This window comes from Egretta garzetta, unplaced genomic scaffold, assembly GCF_000687185.1.
Source record: "Egretta garzetta isolate BGI_Z169 unplaced genomic scaffold, ASM68718v1 scaffold55, whole genome shotgun sequence".
Classification (NCBI taxonomy): Eukaryota; Metazoa; Chordata; class Aves; order Pelecaniformes; family Ardeidae; genus Egretta; species Egretta garzetta.
Window position 1 is genome coordinate 3,421,867 of NW_009259863.1, and position 20,034 is coordinate 3,441,900.

The 20,034-nt window shown below is 39.0% G+C and overlaps 1 protein-coding gene across 1 annotated transcript; it reads right to left on the minus strand.

Moving 5' to 3' along the window:
- Positions 1 to 9,887: 9,887 nt before the first annotated feature.
- On the minus strand, positions 9,888 to 17,058 carry PTP4A1 (protein tyrosine phosphatase 4A1). Its single transcript, XM_009640066.2, has 5 exons — positions 16,498 to 17,058; positions 14,430 to 14,522; positions 13,909 to 14,039; positions 12,428 to 12,502; positions 9,888 to 11,489 (listed from the first exon to the last, which is right to left on the minus strand). The coding sequence occupies exons 1-5, from the start codon at positions 16,600 to 16,602 to the stop codon at positions 11,372 to 11,374; spliced, it is 522 nt and encodes a 173-aa protein (XP_009638361.1). The 5' UTR covers positions 16,603 to 17,058; the 3' UTR covers positions 9,888 to 11,371.
- Positions 17,059 to 20,034: the final 2,976 nt, after the last annotated feature.

Genomic DNA, 20,034 nt, shown 5'->3' on the forward strand with positions numbered 1-20,034 from the left:
GGGTGCGGTTCTGGGGCCTTTGCCTGCAAATGGGAGCTGCCGGCCTCCTCGGTACGGCCCGTGTTGCACAAACCTGCTGCTTGTCGGGCTGTCCTGTGTGCCGGCGGCCTCGGGCAGATGGCTTCAACCCTGGGTGCGCCAGGCTCGCCGGTTACTGCAGGTGGAACGGGAGCAGCCTCCAGAGCCTGTCAGTCCCGGGGGGACCACGTCTCATGCTGCCTCTCGGCACGTGGGTTTTCTCCTTGGCCTTCTCTTTTTTTCTGGTAATGGTCTCTCCATGTACTACGTGCGGCGCACGTTCACACAAATCCCCTCCAAAGGGTCTTTTATGATGCGAGTTCTTCAGGTCATCAGAACCTGAAGTAATTTAGTGTCTACATAATGTTACCTAAGAAAAGGACTCTCTAGTTTGCATTATAGCATTAATTAAATGCGGTATCCGTCATTCTTCTTTCAGCCCAGTTGATACACTGCAGAAAACAGAATTTCTCACTGAGGGAGAGTGAAGGAGTCGTGACAGGATCTGGCGGCTGGAAGGAGCTAAAAGGAAGTACTCGCTTTTTCAGCACGTGAAAAGAACTGGTAACTATACCCCCCGAAGAGGATCAACAAAAGGGGACCATCCTGACCCAGAAGGATGGATAATTAAGGCTGATAAAAGGTCCTGACTCAGAAGGCCCAGCCAAAGGCTGGAGAAATGTTAGAGAGGCATGAGGTCAGTGGAAGATCTGCAGTAATAGGGGGGAAAGATAAAGGTGGTGAGGGGAGATCATGACCACTGACTCAAATCAAACCCGAAGAGACTTGCCCCCCCACACCAACAAGGAGCGTGGGTTCTAATTTAGACAGCAGTTGAGGCCAATTTAAATACAACTAGCCAATAGCAAATGTTACAGTCATTGATAGCCAATACATATGAACGTAGGCAGGTTTTATTTAATCAAGTAACAGGATAGATACGTGGTAGTTTTTTTGGAATGGTGTGCCAGCTTCATGGAGTTACCAGCTAGCACCCATCTCTCTGCAGAAATGAAGTAAAAGCAAATACCTCGACTGAGTGTGTGAGTTTACCCGTTGCACACCAGGTAAGAAAAACAGGTTTGGGATAACAGGATGGCTGGTGTTAAGTGCAGTAGTGGGGTTTTATTGCACATACTAATTTTCAAATTAAATACACCCTGAAAAGAGAAACAGGTTTTGAACATTATTTCTGCAATCGGATTCTAACAATGAAATCTTCTGAATAACCATATATTAACACTGCCTTTACATATTCCTCATATTCTGTAATGAAATACAAATATTTTATGGTGTCAGGACAAAATTAACAAAAATGTGAAGAAGTTAAAATGGATTTTCCTTCTGTTTCTTTTTTCAGTTCTGTTTTCAGTCTTTGAGGTGCCTTCTGTGGTGCCATAAAGGCTGAAATATCATTAAATATTTCTCTTGCTACCATCACAGTAAGAAAGGAGGCTTTAAACCGAAGCCACCACGAAGGGTAGTGTAGTGCAACAAGATAGTAACACCTTTGAAGCATAACACAGGTTCTAACCTGCTCAGACTTTTTTCTCTCTGTCCTTCTTAAATTGCCTTTATGCAAATAACCACAATTTTGGTGTTTTTTTCCAGTTTTCTTCCTGTGCTTTCACAGTTTCAGGATTCTTTCTCCTTTCCAAGGCAAGCATCTTTAAAAAAATACTGCTGCATTAAGATGGCCCAGAACTGAGCTACTGGGCTGATGGCACTAATTTCTTCAAAAGCTTTTCAGGCACAGTCTTTCAACAAGGTGCTAAACATGTGGTACATTGACAAGAGCATACTAAGAAATGAAATTACTGTCTGAAGTGAAATTCAGTTAAACACATTCGCATCCCACTGCATCGCACAAATTTTCCGGCATTCAACCCTTCTGATCTCATTACTTTTGACACAAGAAGCAGACAAAGCACTGCTAGTAATCTGATCGTTGTTCATTGCCCTATTCAGTTCTTTACATTCCCAAAGTCACATAACTCCGGGGACCCACCTCAGTTTAACAGAGTTTGTGTACTTCTCTTTCACCATGACCCACGCTGTGCCAGTCCCTTTATAGTCACAGTTGCTGCCACGTGCATAGTGAACTTGCCCACCTGTGGCACCTATGTTGCGGTTTAATTTAAAACTTGGGGGGGAGATCTTTGTATACAATGACAGATCAGCTATACACAATTGCAACTGCACCATCTGCTATGTTTCCTAGCAATGTTTCTATCATGTCATCCCTGTGCGCATGAGCTACTTGGTAGTAGCCCAGATCTCACAAGTTGTTTCTATTGGAAAGCAACCTATTTATTTTCAGGAAACAGTCGTACTAGTGCCCTGAACACAAGAGAAAGCAGCAGAAGGCAGTTTCTTTACTTACAGTTCCAAGTCTCTTTTCAGCCACAACTCTTCCCAAGAGGTTCCTGAATGATTTTCCTTACAACCCTCCCCTGCCTTTCCACATTTTTTTCTAAACAGTATTTTTGAAAATAGGCTATACAGTCAGATACTGTGCTGGTCTTAAACATGGCTCGCTTTTGAGTTTTAATTACTAGTTCTCCAGCTGTCAAAATGCAGAAAGGAGTTAGATTGCTCCATACGCTTAACTGGGTAAAGAAGTTACTGGGTATGGTAGCAGACTGATAGGTTTTCTCCCAGTGCCGCGGGGTAGTACTTGCCACTGTCAGAAGTTGAGATGTGTTACAGCAGTAAGCCAATAACTATTCAAGAGAAGTCTCACAGGAACATCTTCTTTTGTCTGGGTATGTCTGTTTGAATTTACTTGTTTAAAATTATTTTAAAACCCAAGTGTTGCATTTATTTTGTAAATTATGTAACTTCTTGGAACGTCATATAGAGCAGAATTAGACCTCTGAAAGAAATTAAAGTATATATACTACAGCAGCAGTTGCATTTATCTGCCAAATTTGCAACACTGAACAAGCTTATTTTTTTCTGCTGTTTTCTGAAAAGTCATAAATATTACATTTGCACCTCTTAATAATTGGATAACTGCCGTTCATACCACATTTGCTATGATTTTTCCCAGAGTGAACACCAGACTGCCTGTTTGCAATATCCAGGATTTGCCAATATCAATAGTTCAGGAAACTCCATAGTTGGCTCATTCAGAGCTGCTTGGATGTAAATTATTGTGAACTAGTATCCTTAGCAAAATTTAAAACCGTTAGTTCTTCAGATCTTTTCAAGTTGTAGTAAGAATTCTTTCACTTTTTTCAAATGCAAAACAGTAACAGCCAGTAATTTAAGATTTTCTAGTCCCATAGTGAAAATGCACATTATATTATTAAGAATACCTGATGTTGACACTATTTTTCCTTTCATTGCCCACCTTCCCTTGCTTTAGTTAGTGCAGGAACTGTAACATGTACCACTTTACCCACTTCCCACCAAGTTTAAGATAAGATCATTCTCTTTCCCCAGATAAAGACTTGTTAGCAGCTGCCAGTCGTTGGATCACTCAGCAGTTGCATGTCATACTCTAGAAAGCAGCAGAAAACCATTCAGTTCCACAGGTGAAAGGGACTGTGGCTTTTAAAATTAACAATACAGCTTGGTGAACAAAAGCAAGGTTCTGAAGACAAAGGGTGTTTACCCATCAATTGTATGACTAAGGCTAGATTTTAGCAGAGATATGAAACATACAGAAGCTACAAGCTATTTATTAAGAATTATCCAATGGAATACAGAGATTCAAGACTGAAGAAAGACATTTTATCCCAGAAAACAAGAAGGAGTTGCAATTACTTGCAGAGATTTGTGTAAACCAGGAAAAAGAAAATCCTTGAATGACGTTTTGGAGCGCTAGAGGAAAACAAACTATGATAGCTAGCACAAAACAGGCCTTTGAGACTTACCTCCCAGACTAGTTTGGGCAGTTGCCTATGGAACTGCTGCCAGAGTTACTAATCCTCTGAATACCTGAGATTTCACTCCAGTACTGTTTACCTTAATTTTGATGTTCTGTGGAGACAATCATATGGTAGTAAATGACAGTAAAAAATAATTTTATTTTTAATAAATGCTTATTTGATAATTTAGCAAGGCTTTTGTTTTTTCTGTATATTTGTAAGGTGAGATCTGAGAGACCATCAATTATTATTTTAAGAAAATTTTATTCATATAACTGATTTTCTATGTGTATTCCTATAGCTTTATTCATAAACTTTGCAGTGTGTATGTGATATGTCTTGCATTAAACATCTGTACAAGTTTTCTGTAAGGCTGGTTTCTGACTTGGAGACTGCTTTTCCAGTAAGGTAGAGCATTGTATTTCATTTGCACACATGTTCTCCATTCTTCTCTACACTCTATGCCTGGTTCAATAACCAGTTTTTCCTGCCAACAAGTGTGATATTGCATCAATTAGCAGGGGCACAGGCAAGGTGCTAGAAATGGAGACTGGCAATATGCCTTTTTGCTGGTTTTGCTGAATTGTGGAACAGTTCTGTTGAATATCAGAGCACAGAACCAAGAGACCTTAAGGTGACCACTGTACAGAAATAAGTGAATTGTTTCTTAATCACATGATTGTAAATAAAGAAAAATATAAATAAAGACTAAGGAAAAATTCAATAAAATAAATTTGTTTATGAATGAAGGATGTATGATACGTCACCCTGGAAAGCAAAGTCAAATTAAAGACCTTAAAAGACTCAAAGTTTGAATTTGATATTGCTACAAGTCCTCCAGGCTGTTGGAGAAGAAATCTCATTAAGCATACATGCTTTAGTTTGAATTCATGTCTTGGACAAACCTAACAAGGACTACGCATGCCATCCTGATCTTCCTCAGTCAGCACAATTCTTGATCATATGCCTGGCTTTATGTAATACTATTAACTAATTATATCTCTATATATGTTTATATGTTATAATAGGCTTACATATTGCTTATTATATATTTATTATTGTGTATATATATATATATATACAAAAATATGCAGTTCCCAAATCAATTGTAGAGAAATTCCACTCAGCCTCTCTCCAGCCTTCTATTATTATCTTTTATTGTCTACCGCTTTTTCTACCTTAAAACTGTTCTACTATATCTCCTTCTCCAGTTTAACTAAGAATTTATCATGTGGCATAATGGCCTGGAAAATCCATTCTGCATTTTATTCCACCTATATTTTCCCCCTCGGAATTTGTAATTATTAACACAGGCCCAAAGCTGCCCTAATCATTTTTTCCCCATTCTTACACATAGATACTGAACTTGCTAACCTCTGGCTATACAGTACTATGTTTGCAGCCTGAATGAGTGGGAACCTCCATAGCTATGCATCACAAACGTTATACAATGTGGAGTGTTCACAGGGGTGCTGGCTGTGCACCACTCAGCTCTGCAGTAAATCCATTCCTAGCCTCGGCATCCTGCCAACACAGACAGGCCTCTGTTCCCAGCGCTCCTCGGGGAGAGAGATTGGGTATGTAGGGAGACAACTGCAGTTGCATGGTTTAATCCCAGCCTTAGCTACAATAGATGAAAAACTTGTGCCCCTGGGTGCCTGCCTGTGATTTTGTCATGGTACACAAATTAGAATAGAATGGAAGAGAAGAGAGAAGAGAAAAGAAGAGAAGAGAAGAGAAGAGAAGAGAAGAGAAGAGAAGAGAAGAGAAGAGAAGAGAAGAGAAGAGAAGAGAAGAGAGAAGAAAAAAGAGAAGAACAGACTATTTCAGTTGGAAGGGACCTACAACAATCATCTAGTCCAATTGCCTGACAACCTCAGGGTCAGGGGTGACCAAATGTTAAAAAATGTTATAAAGGGTATTGTCCAAATGCCTCTTTAACACTGACAGGCTTGAGGCATTGACCACCTGTAGGAAGCCTGTTCCAGTGTTTGACCACCTTCTCAGTAAAGAAATATTTCCTCATGCCCAGTCTAAACCTCCCCTGGCACAGCTTTGAACCATTCCCACACATTCTGTCACTGGATCCCAGGGACAAGAGATCGGCACCTCTTGCCTCTGAGCTTGAAAAGTGAAGAGTCAGTTCTTTCCAAATTTGGAGGCTGACATTTTCCAGTCTCTCCAACAAGAAAATAAAAGGTTGCCCAGAGAGGTAGTGGAGGCCCCATCCCTGGAAACATTCAAGGCCAGGTTGGATGGGGCTCTGAGCAGCCTGATCTAGTTAGCGGTGTCCCTGCTCCTGTGGGGGGGTTGGACTAGATGACGTCTAGGGGTCCCTTCCAACCCAAAACATTCTATGATTCTATGATTCTATAAAAGCTCTTTGGAATTTTTTCCATGGGAAGTATTCCCATTCTACATCGTATTTCCATAAACTTTGTAGCCTTTGTCTTCTTATTCAACATTGAGGCGCAGTAGAGAAAGATGGAGTTTAGAAGCAATTAAGCCAAGTGGCCAGATGGGATGTATCCAAGGGTACTGTTGAAGCTGGCTGAAGTTGTTGCACTACTGCACTGATCTTTGAAAGGTCATGGTGATTGGGGAGGTTTCTGATGACTGGAGGAAAACTTCATGCACACCTTCAAGAAAGGCAAGAAAGAGGATCCAGGGAAATACAGACCCATCAGCCTCACTTCCTTTCCCGGGAAGGTTATAGAACAAATTCTCTTGGAAGCCATTTCTAAGCACACGAAAGAGAAGGAATTGTTTACAAGCCAGCTTGGATTTACCAAGGTCAAGCTATGTCTGACCAATGTGATAGCATCTGATGATTGCTTCCATGGATGAAGGGAGAGCAACAGATGTCATTTGTGTTGTTAAGTCCTGCATCTGAGATGTAATAGCCCATGCACCGGTACAGACTGGGGGTCAATTGGCAAGAAAGCAGCTTTGCAGAAAGGACCTAGTGGACAAACTGAATAGAAAGACAGCATCAGAAAGAGAGCAGGCAGCAGGTCAAGGGAAGTGATTATAGACAACCTCTGGAGTACTGGGTCCAGTTTTAAGCTCCCCAGTACGAGAAAAATATTGGCAAACCGGAATGAACCCTGGTGGAAGGTGACCAAGATGAATAGAGGCTTGGAGCATATGGCATACTGAAAGATCTGCATTTCTTCACCCTTGAGATGAGGCCGAGGAACAAATTTTACTGTTGACTCAGCTACCTAGCAGGAGGATGTAGAGAGGAAGAGATAGACTCTCTTGGAGGTCCCAGTGAAAAAATGGGAGAAACAGGCAAATTGCATCCAGGAAAATTCTGACTAGCTACCAGGGGAAGAGTATTCTCTGGGAGGGCAGTCCAACCCTGGAACAGATGTCTGGAGGGACTGAGTTCTCTCTGTCCTAGGAGATATTAAAAACTTGGCTAGACAGGCTCCTAAACAACCTGATCTAATTGTGAAGTTAGCCCTGCTTTGAGCATGGGGTTGGACTAGATCACTTCCTAATGTTTTGTCCAATCTAAATTACTCTGTGTCTCTAAATGGGACAATTAGGGGATTTTCTACAAGCAACTGCCTGTTAGAAAGAAGGGAGGAGCGAGAATCCTGCCATACCAGATGGTGGAGTAGGATAGCCCATCCCTGGGATAGGAGGGCGTGTTACTGTAGAAAACCTTGTGTATCAAGCTTAAAGGGATAATTGTACTTGCAGTATAAGGGAACCCCTTCACAGTTTTGCCTATCTATCTGCTATGCCCCCATTGCCTTGATGTGCTTTTATTAGGATAAACTGAAAGTTGTGGAGTTGAATTGAAATGTTAAAAGGGTTAAAAATGTTCAGGGCTTGCATGCCCTACCTTGTGATGCACAGATTTACTGGGGAATTGAAGGCAAACTTCTCTTCAAGTGTGTCACCTCCTATTAGTACCAGCTAACAAAATGTGTGACAACGCTGAAGTGGCACTATCCTGTCCAGATCAGTGTCAAAACTATGGTCCTGTGGTATTATCTTCAGTTATTTCTCCTCCAAAGCCCATCTGTGAAATTCACTAGCAAAGTATTGTCACGTGCAAATTTATACGAAGGATCTGCTACTGCTGTTACTCACCAATAAAGTGGAATTAAGACTCCAGCCCACTAGAAAATACCCTTTCCATCTGCTTCTTTAGGTTTTGCTACACTAACACAGGTTACATGTAGTGTGGAGACTGAATGTCTTCTACTATTTGAGTATTTCTATGTTGAGCATTCCCATGTATCTAGACACCATGGTACCTGGTTTTCTTCAGCTATGCTTTGGAAGAGTTCTCATTTGAATAAGCAACTGAAGCAGGCAACTTGATCTTCTGACACTGTCCTTATCGTTTCTTGTCAGATCATTGTTTAACCACTATTACCTCACAAAGATGTTTTCCACCGATAAGTAACCCGTGTTGTTATTGAGATAATTAATTATCAATGCACTGAGGACAGAGAGTATTAGAACAATACCTATCAAAGTTAACAGTATTCATGCAAGTGATCATCAAGAGGAAAACAGTGCCGAATAAGGCTTGCTGTGGTTACCTGTAATGTAAGACTGTATTATCAATAAAAATCAAAGCAAGTTGTAATTGTCAATGTTTATTACATATTAATAGCAGGGTATGTTGAGAGAAGCACCCAGTGCTTTACCTGATACTTTTAACTATTGCACTTAGACAAGTTAGGTGAGATTTATTTAATCTATCTGTAGATATCAGCATTGCAAACTGAATTTGCTGTCCCATGCTCCCTTTACAGACTATGGTCTCACACTTAGAGAGCGCTCCTCATCTAGCCGATTTAGTCGTTTTACAGATTCCTCCTAGTTCCTAGTATTTTTAACAGTATTTGAATACCAATCGGTGTTAAACAACTACCTGAAAGGAAGCTGTAGCAAGCTGGGTGTTGGGTCTCTTCTTGCAAGTTCACAAGCAATAGGACAAGAGGAAATGCCCTCAAGCTGCACCAGGAGAGGTTTAGATTGGACATTAGAAAAAAATTTCTTCACCGCAAGGGTTGTCAATCATTGGAACTGGCTGCCCAGGGAAGTGGTTGAGTCCCCATCCCTGGAGGCATTTAAAAAACAGGTAGATGCAGTTCTTAAGGACATGGTTTAGTGGTGGACTCTCTGATCTTAAAGATCCTTTCCAACCTAAACAATTCTATGGTTTACCTCGGCTTGCTGAACTGTTACAGAATTTTTGTAGGTTTTGTCTTTGCAATCGTTCCTGAAGTTTAGTCCATCTTGACAGTAGAAACACCAATGACTTTGGACATCACTCCAAAAGAGAAAGCCTTATTTCCTCAGCCAAATTAAGCTGTATTCCTTCAATCAAAATATCCTTTAAACCAAGTTTAACTTCAAAAGGAAAGCTGAACTAATTACGAGTTTATATTACTACTTTACAGACTAAGTTAAATTATATTCCATTTCAGGCATTTTTAACTCATATATAAGTTCAAAGTGCTCTTTGTAATGAGACTGTATCTTTCCAAAATCAATCCTTCAGAAGTCTCATTGAAGCTTATGTTGCACATAGCATGCCACCTCACCATTTAAAAAGGCAAGATATGTTTAACCATAGCTTAATTTTAAGCAGACATGGGCCTGGGCTTTTGTGATCACCAGTAAGAACAGCACTTCAGCTGGCTACTAAGAGCATCTTCCAGTTCTTATCAGGCAGTTTGGTCACCACCCTCTGAAAAGTCAAATTTGCACAGGTCTTAGCTCACATAATTTTTGGCTATCAGTCTTGACAATGAAGCATTATATCATACTACTTTGTAATTAAATTCTAATGCTACTGATACGTGTTCTCCAAGCTTTACAGATACATATACTCTTCTGCATTTACTGCAAAGACAATTTCAAGAACACTAACCAAGTGACCTATTTTAAAACTGAGTAAGGGAAGTAGGAAGTAAGCTGCTTAAAGAAATACCATACTGTCTGCTATTCATTTTTGTCCACATTTATTTATGAGTAAAACAAACAGCAAACATTACAGCAAAGGGGACATTCAGGCCCAGATTTTAAAAAAGAAAATGGATGCCTAGATAGATTCTGAATTTAGGCACCTCAAGATTGCTGACAAAGTACACAAAAATAAGTGAAAGTCATGAGCGTTTCTGCAAACTTCGTAAGTGCATTTCAGTATTTATTTAGATATTTAAGCTCTCGCACTAGATTTTACAAGCTGGTGAACACTGGCAAAATTATTTCTCCCACAGAACTATAACCACACATTCCCAAGACAGTATAAATATATGGTTGAACTAACATTAATACACATCACCATTTTATCAATTACATAATAAAACAAATTATCAAGTATCCAAATATTAAGTTACGCAGCTTGAAAGGCATACAAAATATTACAGAGGTCTGCCCAAGTCATAGCAGAAACTCAAGGAGGAAAAACAAAAGAAAAAAAATAAATCACACTTTCAACAAAGCAATAGTTGGTAAACAACTTTCAATAGGTACAGTAAAAGAAACTACAAGATTTTTCAGAAATTTTCTGATTAAGAATTTTTAGCTACAATAACAAAGCATTTCTACATTTTAAAAAAATATTTACTGAAGTAAAGGGCATATTCTATACTTCCTGCACAAGACAAAGGCAACATTTTACTAGAAATATTAAATAGCCCCTCCCAACCTTTTCAGGCCCTCTGTTAAGTTGCACATGAAGTGCCAACATTAATTTTACTGTAAGGCTTTTTGTCTGGAGACATTAAAGACTTGTGTGCTTCTGTACAATTTAAAAGATTTTCTACATGAGTAACCAGAGAGTAATGATTTGTAAAATGGAGAAGTTCAGATAACAGAAAAGTACAGACACTGGGGTAAAAAGTTGCTGTAATTCATAGTATTAAAAAGACAGACTGTGCAAATCCTGATAATTCTAGTGCGATTGTGGGAGACAAAACATACAGTGAGCAGGCAAGACTATCTTAAGAGGCCATATTCTTCAACATCGAAATGACTGTAGAAAAAAAAAAAAGGTAAGTGGGGTCCAGATAAGCTGGTAGTTCTCACGTCATCAGAACTATGCTCATTTATAAGGAAAAACACATAGCTGATATGCTGGGTATTTTGGCACCTAATCTCTCTACAGATTGATTTATTTTAGTACCCCAATTTTTAGTAGTTGAAACTAGGTGGGTAAGACTCACGGCATGATTAAAGGATATTTTAACTGGTAATCAATCAATGAATGAGGAGACAGCTCAGAAACAGAGTACAGCAAAAACATTTACTGGGTCTCCAAATGGATGGCTATTTATCTAAACATACAAGTTGCATTTCTACTAAGCCTTTAGCCTATTAAGTACTCCTAAGGAAGCTTCCTTTACTACTAAGAAGTGTCAGACTCATGTCTTTGGCATGCAGTCTGCTTAATTCTAGTTTCCATCCTTTAATCCCAAAGAAGTACTATAGGCTGTTGAGCTTTACTGAATACAACAATTATTTCGGTGACCATTGGAGTCTTTAAAACGCAGACGCATCTTGGGGCGGTATTTCTCCAAGTACAGAAGTTGCTTGCTGTTAAAAGCTCCACGCCGCTTCCTAGATGGAGGAAAAAAATATTTTAAACAGAACATTAATCTACTGCCCAGTGAAATAATATCACCAACCAGTGAAAAATATTTTTAGGTCACTTAAAAAAAACACCATTAAGTCAAGACTGTAACCAAAATAAGGGTAATTAAAAGTTAAGTGCCAGGAAAGAGGGTGGTAGCTTCCTTTCACAAATACCTCACTGGACCCACACGCTCAAAGGAGTACAGAGCATTTTATACAGTGTTTTAGCCTCCGATACACATAAGCCAAAGATCCTAATGTAAGATCTTTGAAGAAACTTCAAAAGGCAGCTACAGAGCAGATGTGATACAGTCTTAAGAAAGCTGAAGTCTCTTAAAATAATCATGAAGAAGTGTACCATATTAAGAAAGTACATAAACGTTGTAACTCCCCATAATAAGTTGAATAGAAATTGAGCTTTCTTGGTTTTCTCAAACCAGAAGTGTGTGGAAGAGGGGTACATTTTTGTTGAGTGTTTGGAATATGTACCTGGCTTCCTGTTCATCGCTTTATATACAACAACCTGTTAAGATGTACAAGCTGAATTTAATTCTTTAAAGGCTTGGCAATTATGCAAGAAGTTCTTTCAAAGGTATTCTGCCTCTCACGTTCAAATAATGAAGACAACCTTGCAGATCTAACTGAAAGTTAGGGGTTTTGGTTTCAGGGTTTTTTTTAAACTTGCTCAAATAATTATTTACCAGTTCTGGTTTCCACAGGAACAGAAAATACCCATCCCACAGGCCCAGTCCTACAAACACTGGCTGTATGCAGTATATATATTAAAATGTTCATACGTACTAAATATCTTACAGGAAAAAAAGTGTAAAAAGCAAGAACAGCATTCAGAATTTCCTTTAGTGCCCAGTGACATATCAATGTGTTAAATCTTGGGAACAGCTAAATGTTAGCTTCATACTTACTGCCTTATGAACTGCACTGCATCTTCATACTTCATTCCACATTCTATCAGTGCCAGAGCGACTAAGACTGGAGCTCTGTTAAAAGGAGAGAAAAAAAAAAAAAAAAAAAAAGAAAAGAAAAAAATCAGTTTAGCATTTGCCAGGTCATACTTTGAAGAAGGTTTACATTCCTCAGTTCACTTTTTTGACCTTCTGTGTCCAACTGATGTTTCTTCCCTAAGGAAGCAAAAAAGACAAGCAGAAGGCACTTCCACATTAACTGGGCTATTACCTGTTTTCAAGCTACCCATCCTCATTAAGAAAGGGGGTTAAATTAACTCTGGTCAACCTTAGCTTTGTTCATCTGATTTTAGGTATAGAAGAGGACAGCAGAAATAAAATGCAAGTGATTTGTTTCAAACCCATTTGTTTCAAAGCCAATTGATTCTGGGGAAGAGCTGCATATGGGTTTCTACTCCCACAAACAAGCATCCTTAGAAGCAGTCAGGAGCCCACAGCAAAAATCAGAAGACGGGTCAGGTCCAATAAGAACTGATGAGTCCTAGAACTAGTGTAATGAGCTTTATGAACAGATGCAATCCACAGGCTATTGCTCACCCCCTAGGTTTTTCTTGCTTGCCACAGTATTCTTCATCTTACAGAATAGAGTTTTCAGTTCAGAAAGCTTGACACAAATCAAAACTGAAATACATTAGCAATTTATGGCCAAGAAGAGAAACCACTAAGACAAAACTCCATGCCACACTAGCAACAGACTTGTGCATCTAGTAGCAAGCTTAAGTTGTTTTATATGATCAGGTATTTAAAAAACCTTACATGATAAAAAGCTAGGATCTTCTTTTCAACTAGTTAACTGCCCGATTTTGAGGAAAGAAACAACAGATATCATTGTAAGCAGCTGAAGAGGACTTGTTTCAGTAGCATTTGCCACTACAGTCAACTTTCTTACATGTGAAGACATAATGCAAACAATGGGTAAGCCACACTTACGAACAGCAAGACCAGAAACCATAAAAATTTTGAGGCTCGGTGTTAGAAACAAGACAGAAACAGATCTTTGGGACTTTGGAGAACACGTCTCATCACCAGTGGGGATGAAGTTGGTTTTTATGTACCAGAGCACCCCGCTTGTTTGTGGCTAATGGTTACAATACCCTTGGTACAAGGAGACTGGCAATACTGCTGAAACAGGGGTGAAGAAGAAATTTACAGGTGAGTTACTAAAACCCAAACCCATTAGAAAAAAAAAGGAAGACTTAGCAAGACAAAAAAAAAAAAAATCAGTTGCCTAAAAGGCATTTATGCCCAATATATACACTCAACAGCTTCCTGTCATCTGACCTACTTTTAACCGTGAGGTCATTCCAATACTGGATATGTACATAGACTATTTTACATTTGCCTCAAATAAACTTTTGTACTAAGTCTTTGCCATCCCTGCTCAGACTTGCTATTCAACACATCTTTAAAATTTTACCCACCTTCCAAGACCAGCAACACAGTGTACAGCAATACAGCAACCAGGTTCTTCACGAAATTTAACTTTAAGAAGGTTTAGCCAATCATCGACAATCTGGTTGGATGGTGGAGCACCATCATCAAAGGGCCAATCCTAGAATATAGCATGATATACATAAGTAAATACACAAAGATAGAACTCTTTATGCTTGTATGCTGTGTGCATACAAAAAAAAAAAGTAGGGGACACAACAAACAAAACAGCTGACAGCTAAGGGAACCACTGAAGCTTATTGTTTTCTAGGAGTGTAACTATAGCAATATTAGAAATTTATTTCTTTGAATCCATTTTTATTGAGCAAATGATTTTGCTCGAAGCTGGATTTTTTCCCCCCCGAGAAGAGACGATGTCTGTACAGCTTTTGCCTCCATCAGCTGCTAGAATACACTTGTAGAGTTACTAAAGTGAGTCAAGAGAAATTTTTTTTTTGAGTGGGGAGGTGCAGTGAGGGTTGGTTTTAAACTCTGCTTCAACACTACTTACCAAAACCTGAATGCCTTCTTTTTCCACCGGAGCAGTGTCGTAAGTAGCTTCACACACTCTTACCACTGTGGTGACACCATATTTCTTAAGTTCCTAGAGAGGGGGGGCGGGGGGGAGGGGAATAAACCAAACACCTGCTTTAGGAGTAAACTGACTTCACCTACCATTTAATTTTCTCTATAGGTTAGCTTATTAACTTATACCAAAAGTTTAATTAAGTAAACTTGCACAAATGCTTGCCACCCTGTGAAGAACACAGAAAGCCAAAATAACCGAAAACTTGTGTGTGCTAATGCCAGATACCTTTGAGCTCTTCTGCAAACATTAAGTTATGTTGGATCAGACTTTTTTCTTTTGAAATCAAATCCAGATAAACACTGATGAAATAAGTACTCCATCCCCAAAAGATCATTCCTTTTAAAGGAGAAGGAAGTTTCCTGGTTTGCAAAGCTACATACTTCACTAAAAACATTGAGTGAGGTTTAGATCCTCCCCTTCTCTTCCTCTACTTAAAGCAATGGATTTGTAACATCTCTTACTGGTAAGAATTACGAACACAGGACAATAACTTATTCCAGTTCTTGAGTTATCGTAACTAAAGGATAACAAAATTAAACTCCATTTTGCTATTAACCTCCATTTATTTAAAAAACAAACACACACACCCCACCCCCCCAAATCTCCCAGCAAAACCAAACACTGATGAAATAAGTACTCCATCCCCAAAAGATCATTCCTTTTAAAGGAGAAGGAAGTTTCCTGGTTTGCAAAGCTACATACTTCACTAAAAACATTGAGTGAGGTTTAGATCCTCCCCTTCTCTTCCTCTACTTAAAGCAATGGATTTGTAACATCTCTTACTGGTAAGAATTACGAACACAGGACAATAACTTATTCCAGTTCTTGAGTTATCGTAACTAAAGGATAACAAAATTAAACTCCATTTTGCTATTAACCTCCATTTATTTAAAAAACAAACACACACACCCCACCCCCCCAAATCTCCTCCCAACAAAAAAACCCAACACCCATCCCCCCACCCCGCCCCACAAAAGAGACTCTCTTCATTCTCCCTGCAACAACCCATCGTTCACACTATAACTGTCATGGTAATGACTGAAGCATAGCCCAAGCATACTTACCTAATTATGAGAGTATAAAGGCAAGCAAATGTTCTGTGTTTCTTGTAAATTATCCCACACTGCATGCAAAATAGAGGTATAATATACCTAAAATCTTGCTAATGAGGCACTGCATTACAAACTGAGACCTTACCAGGAGGTAACTTTGGAGGAACCTATTGTTAGCATACATGCACACACTTTTAACTGTGCATTTTAGAGCTCCAACATGCTAGATGCAAGGTTTAGATGACCAATTCAGATACTAGCAATATATGTCAAGCCAAGGCTTTAGTCAGTGAACAATTTCATCGTGCACCAAACCAATTAAAGTAGCTCCAGCAGCTCTGGATGCAGAGCAAGCCTACTGCCACAAATTTCACTCAAGTAGACGCTACCACACTCAGAGGATTCTCTTAAGCTACACTAGAACCATGACCTGCTAACACTGAAGGGAGATAGGCAGTGAAAGCATATTGCAATCCTGTTATTTGTTCTTAAGGTTCCGATCCACAATGTATAGGGAATTATTCTCTTTTTAATCACTGTGCAATAGGTGCAAGGAAGTGTTACACCGCTTTAGATGAATCCAGGTGCGAGTTCCTACCACTAGTAGATCTTTATATTGTTCTACACAACTCTGACAGATAATTCCTGTTTTCAGACGGGAACAGACTACTTAATGTACAAGATACTAGACAGTATAATTATTTATTTGCTTCACTTTCAGAAGTATGTTTTTGTGAAGGCTGAAGTATATCTGAACAGATCTGTTGGCAGATCTTTGAAGCATGGCATCAGTATTTGAAAAAAGTCAACATACAGTCTCAGTACCTCTTTATACAGCTTCCACAACTGTTATCAAGTAGTAAAGAAGGAAATTGTTAATATAGCATGCTGTTCAGGCATTAAAAAAAATACCAGTAAGAAGTCTGTCCTGATCTTACCTCTATAAATTTGTTTAAGGTCGCATTGGTTGGATTGTGTGTGATTAGGAATCTCATGTTCTTGTAGGTGATTTCCACAGGAGCTGGGCGGTTCATTCGGGCCATATTGATTTACTTAAACATGCAACAAGATTATGAAAGGATTAAAAAAAAAATTCTAATACAGAAGTGATTTAGAGAAACTGAAGTCTACTTCACTATACTCCACGTGAGATTCTCAGTGCTTGGAAGTATGAAGTTGGGAGCAATGGGAAATGAAATGAACCTCCTAACAAGAAGCAGCAATTCTTCAATCCAGTAATACTGAGGCAAAAGAAAGGCAGTGCACTGAGGTTTACCCCATCCAGGTCTGAATTCTGTTGTTAAATGCTCTGCCAATTTCAATTCAATACTTCTTATCCTGGTCAACCACTCTTAGGGGGGCTTCTTGGTGGAGTAGTAATGAATTTCTACAGTTCACTTGTCTGCATAGAGGTCGTGCTGTGCCTGGCAGTAGTCTCCACTGCCCTTCAGAAACTCCATAAATGTGTGACCAAGAACACCACAGAACTGCTGTAAAGAGAGGAAGAAAAAAAGAAAAGCATAATGAGCACAGGTGACGCAAGGTTATTTTGAAGACATCAAGCATTATAAAATGAAAAAAAAATAAAAGCAGAGCAACTAAGCAGTTTCACAAGATTTATTTTTTAATCCAAGAATTAGGTTTGTGTACGAATCCTGTTACCTTTCTTGGCATGGATGACTTGAAAATGAATACATTTACTTAATACAAAGTTTCTATATAGGGTTGTTTAACACCAAAAACTGAAGCGTATGAAAACACCAATTCAAATACGCTAAACATAGCAACAAGAGACCAAGTTTTAAGAACCCCAGTATTTATATAGAGCATAGCTTTTCCAGGGTACCCATACAACTGTATTTTCCATTCTGAATTGAGACACATCACAACACCTACTGGAGTAACACTGACCTTAACTAGTCCTATCAAGATGAGATTCCTTGAATAACCAAGCTGAGCATAAGACAACTTCTAGCATTTAAAAAAAACTACCATTCTCTACATAGACAGAGAATCACTTGTCTTAAAAGAGTAAGAATTACTTTGCATGTAAGCATCATTAATTCACATACAGAACAGCAAGTAGAAAGAAACCCAGTCTAGATCCACTTATCTCAAATAGGAGGCCTTGAAAGCAAATGCAAAGTCTTTGTGGTCTAACAAAACCATGCGACCTTTCAAACATGTTTTGATGCTTTTAAAGCACAGATTTCTAACTAAGGAACATTTCACATACTAAAGGCTGAAGACACATGGCAACCTTCATCTGCCTTTAATGAAGTCATGGTGTAGAGAGGCAGTTAATCTACCAAGATAGCAGTAAGTCTAGCTAAAAACATACACAGGAAAGTTTATTGAACAGGTTATTCCTGCCCAGTGGTGTGCTATTTTGCTACGGTTAAATTTACATATAAAATTACTGCAAGACGCACGGATGAATTGCTCAGTTGTGTATTCATTTGCAGATGTTGCTATGCAAATGAACTGAGAATACATGCTTTTTTGCACTGTGGAACCTTACAGCAGAGTTCAGTTTTGTGCCCAGCCACAGTTCCAGTGCTGCTGCTGATACCTACTTAGGGAACAGAAAGGAAGAAAAGAGAAGTTTTGTTTCCCAAAAGCTAGGTACAAGATAAACCAAATGCACATGAAATATTCTTAGGTACTAGAAAGAAACATCACTGATCCTACAACTATTTAGCAGAAAATAATTTACTTATGTTGGCCAGTCAATTCCAAACACTGGAAGGAATCCATATATTTCCGTGCCCAAACAAAATATTGTCCAAGACGCTTTGGAAATGGATTAGCTGAGCATGCAGTGTTACAGAATTGCTATCAGAGACTTGCATCCTTAAAAATATGATTTCTAGTTTCTAGCAAACAGAAGATGTAAACTTCATGGTAGCAATATTCAGGTTTTCTTTTTCAATGACAAACCAGCTCTATGCATCCATTCACCTATATAACCAGGTGAAGTATACATGTAAAAATAAGGAGAAGAGACAGCATTTCAGTGCTCTACACTCAGTCCTTTCCATTCAAAGGACCATGAAAGAACCAGCCAGAAAAGCTTCCCAACCACAAGAAAGCAAATTCAAAAGATCAAGTCCTAAAGACAACTGTACAATAAGTCCTGATAATAGCCAATGTCTTAATACACTTTACCAAAAGGCGGAAAGAAAAAATTATGTGCAAATAAGTCATGGTTGCTAACTGCCATCTAGGATTTGGAGTCAGACCAAGACTCCTCTGCAGGCACCAAACCATATACCTTAAGATCACAGCAAGTCTATCTAACAACAATTAGTATTAAGCAGAAGTCACAACAGATCAATAGTCTACTAACCACTGAGTTTTCTATGGAGGTATCTTAGCCCCAGAGGAATTCTTAAGGTGAACTACAATTAAAAGTGCAACAATGTTTCATGTTGTACACATGGCTTTGCTCCATTCCTAAGTTCAGAGATGGGGAAGTTCAGTAAATGAGCAATACTGAACAGAGTATTAAGTTCAGTAATATTGAACTGAGTATTACTGAATAATGCAGAGAAGATAAACTTCATTAGATGGGTAGAGCTGCATCACACAATATTGCAAAGGACCTTTAGAAAAAGCAGACCAAACACCTCCAGGCATCCTTTTCATGTTTTTAGACAGCTTCTTGGGAAGAAGTTTTAAGGATGCACCTCACTCACAGGCACAGTTTGCAAAAAAAACATGCTAACCAAGATGAGAGTTAGCAGAAGGAAATTAATAGGACAATTTCACATGCACTTTGCTGCCACTCCAGAGATACTACCATCACCATTTCTGTAAAGGCTGTAGGATTGCTTGCCAGTTACTTGCAAAAAACTATTTCAGTTTTTATTTGTGCTAAGTTGAGGGACAGTGAGAAATCCAAACATAACAGGCATGAAAAAGGAGTAAGAAGAATCCTCTGAAGGCAAAGGCCAACAGAGTAACAGGAACCAGGAGAATTCAGACTCGGAAGAACTCCAAGAATTATTATCTGACACATCAACCATGCCCTAGCAGAAGAAGGTAGGTGTCCATTAAAAGGCTCCTAGGACCAGAACTCAACAACACCTAAAATAGCAACTGGGAAAAAAAAAAAAAAAAAAAAAAGATAGCTTATTTAAAGTCACTTTCAATTAGTTTAAGAAGCAGAACAGCAAAAAGGGACAGGACAGCTTTAAGCAGATACAGCTGCACAAGGTCTTGTGCCACTTTTCGCATGCACTGGCAGATCTCATGTTTATCTCTTAAGACTGCTAAGAGGAATTGTAGCCAGTCCTTTTCCCTGGTAGAGGGTAAGGGAGTGGAGGCTGTCAGAAACAGAGATAGAAAAGCACGCAAGTGAGCTCAGAGAGATAGAATGGGGTCACTAGGGTAAAGGAAAGACCTTTCAATCTTGGGGGAAAAGAATGTAGAGTAATTGGAAACAGTTAACATGACCCCATGCTGGGGCAAGT

Bases quoted from the DNA above. Each gene is read 5' to 3' on its own strand.
- PTP4A1 (XM_009640066.2), bottom strand. From the start codon at position 16,602: ATGGCCCGAATGAACCGCCCAGCTCCTGTGGAAATCACCTACAAGAAC. The intron at 12,503-13,908 runs GTGGGTAAAATT...TCCTTTTAACAG, and splicing joins TGTGTTGCTGGTCTTGGAAG to AGCTCCAGTCTTAGTCGCTC. The intron at 11,490-12,427 runs GTAAGTATGAAG...TCCTCCATCTAG, and splicing joins GCAGTGCAGTTCATAAGGCA to GAAGCGGCGTGGAGCTTTTA.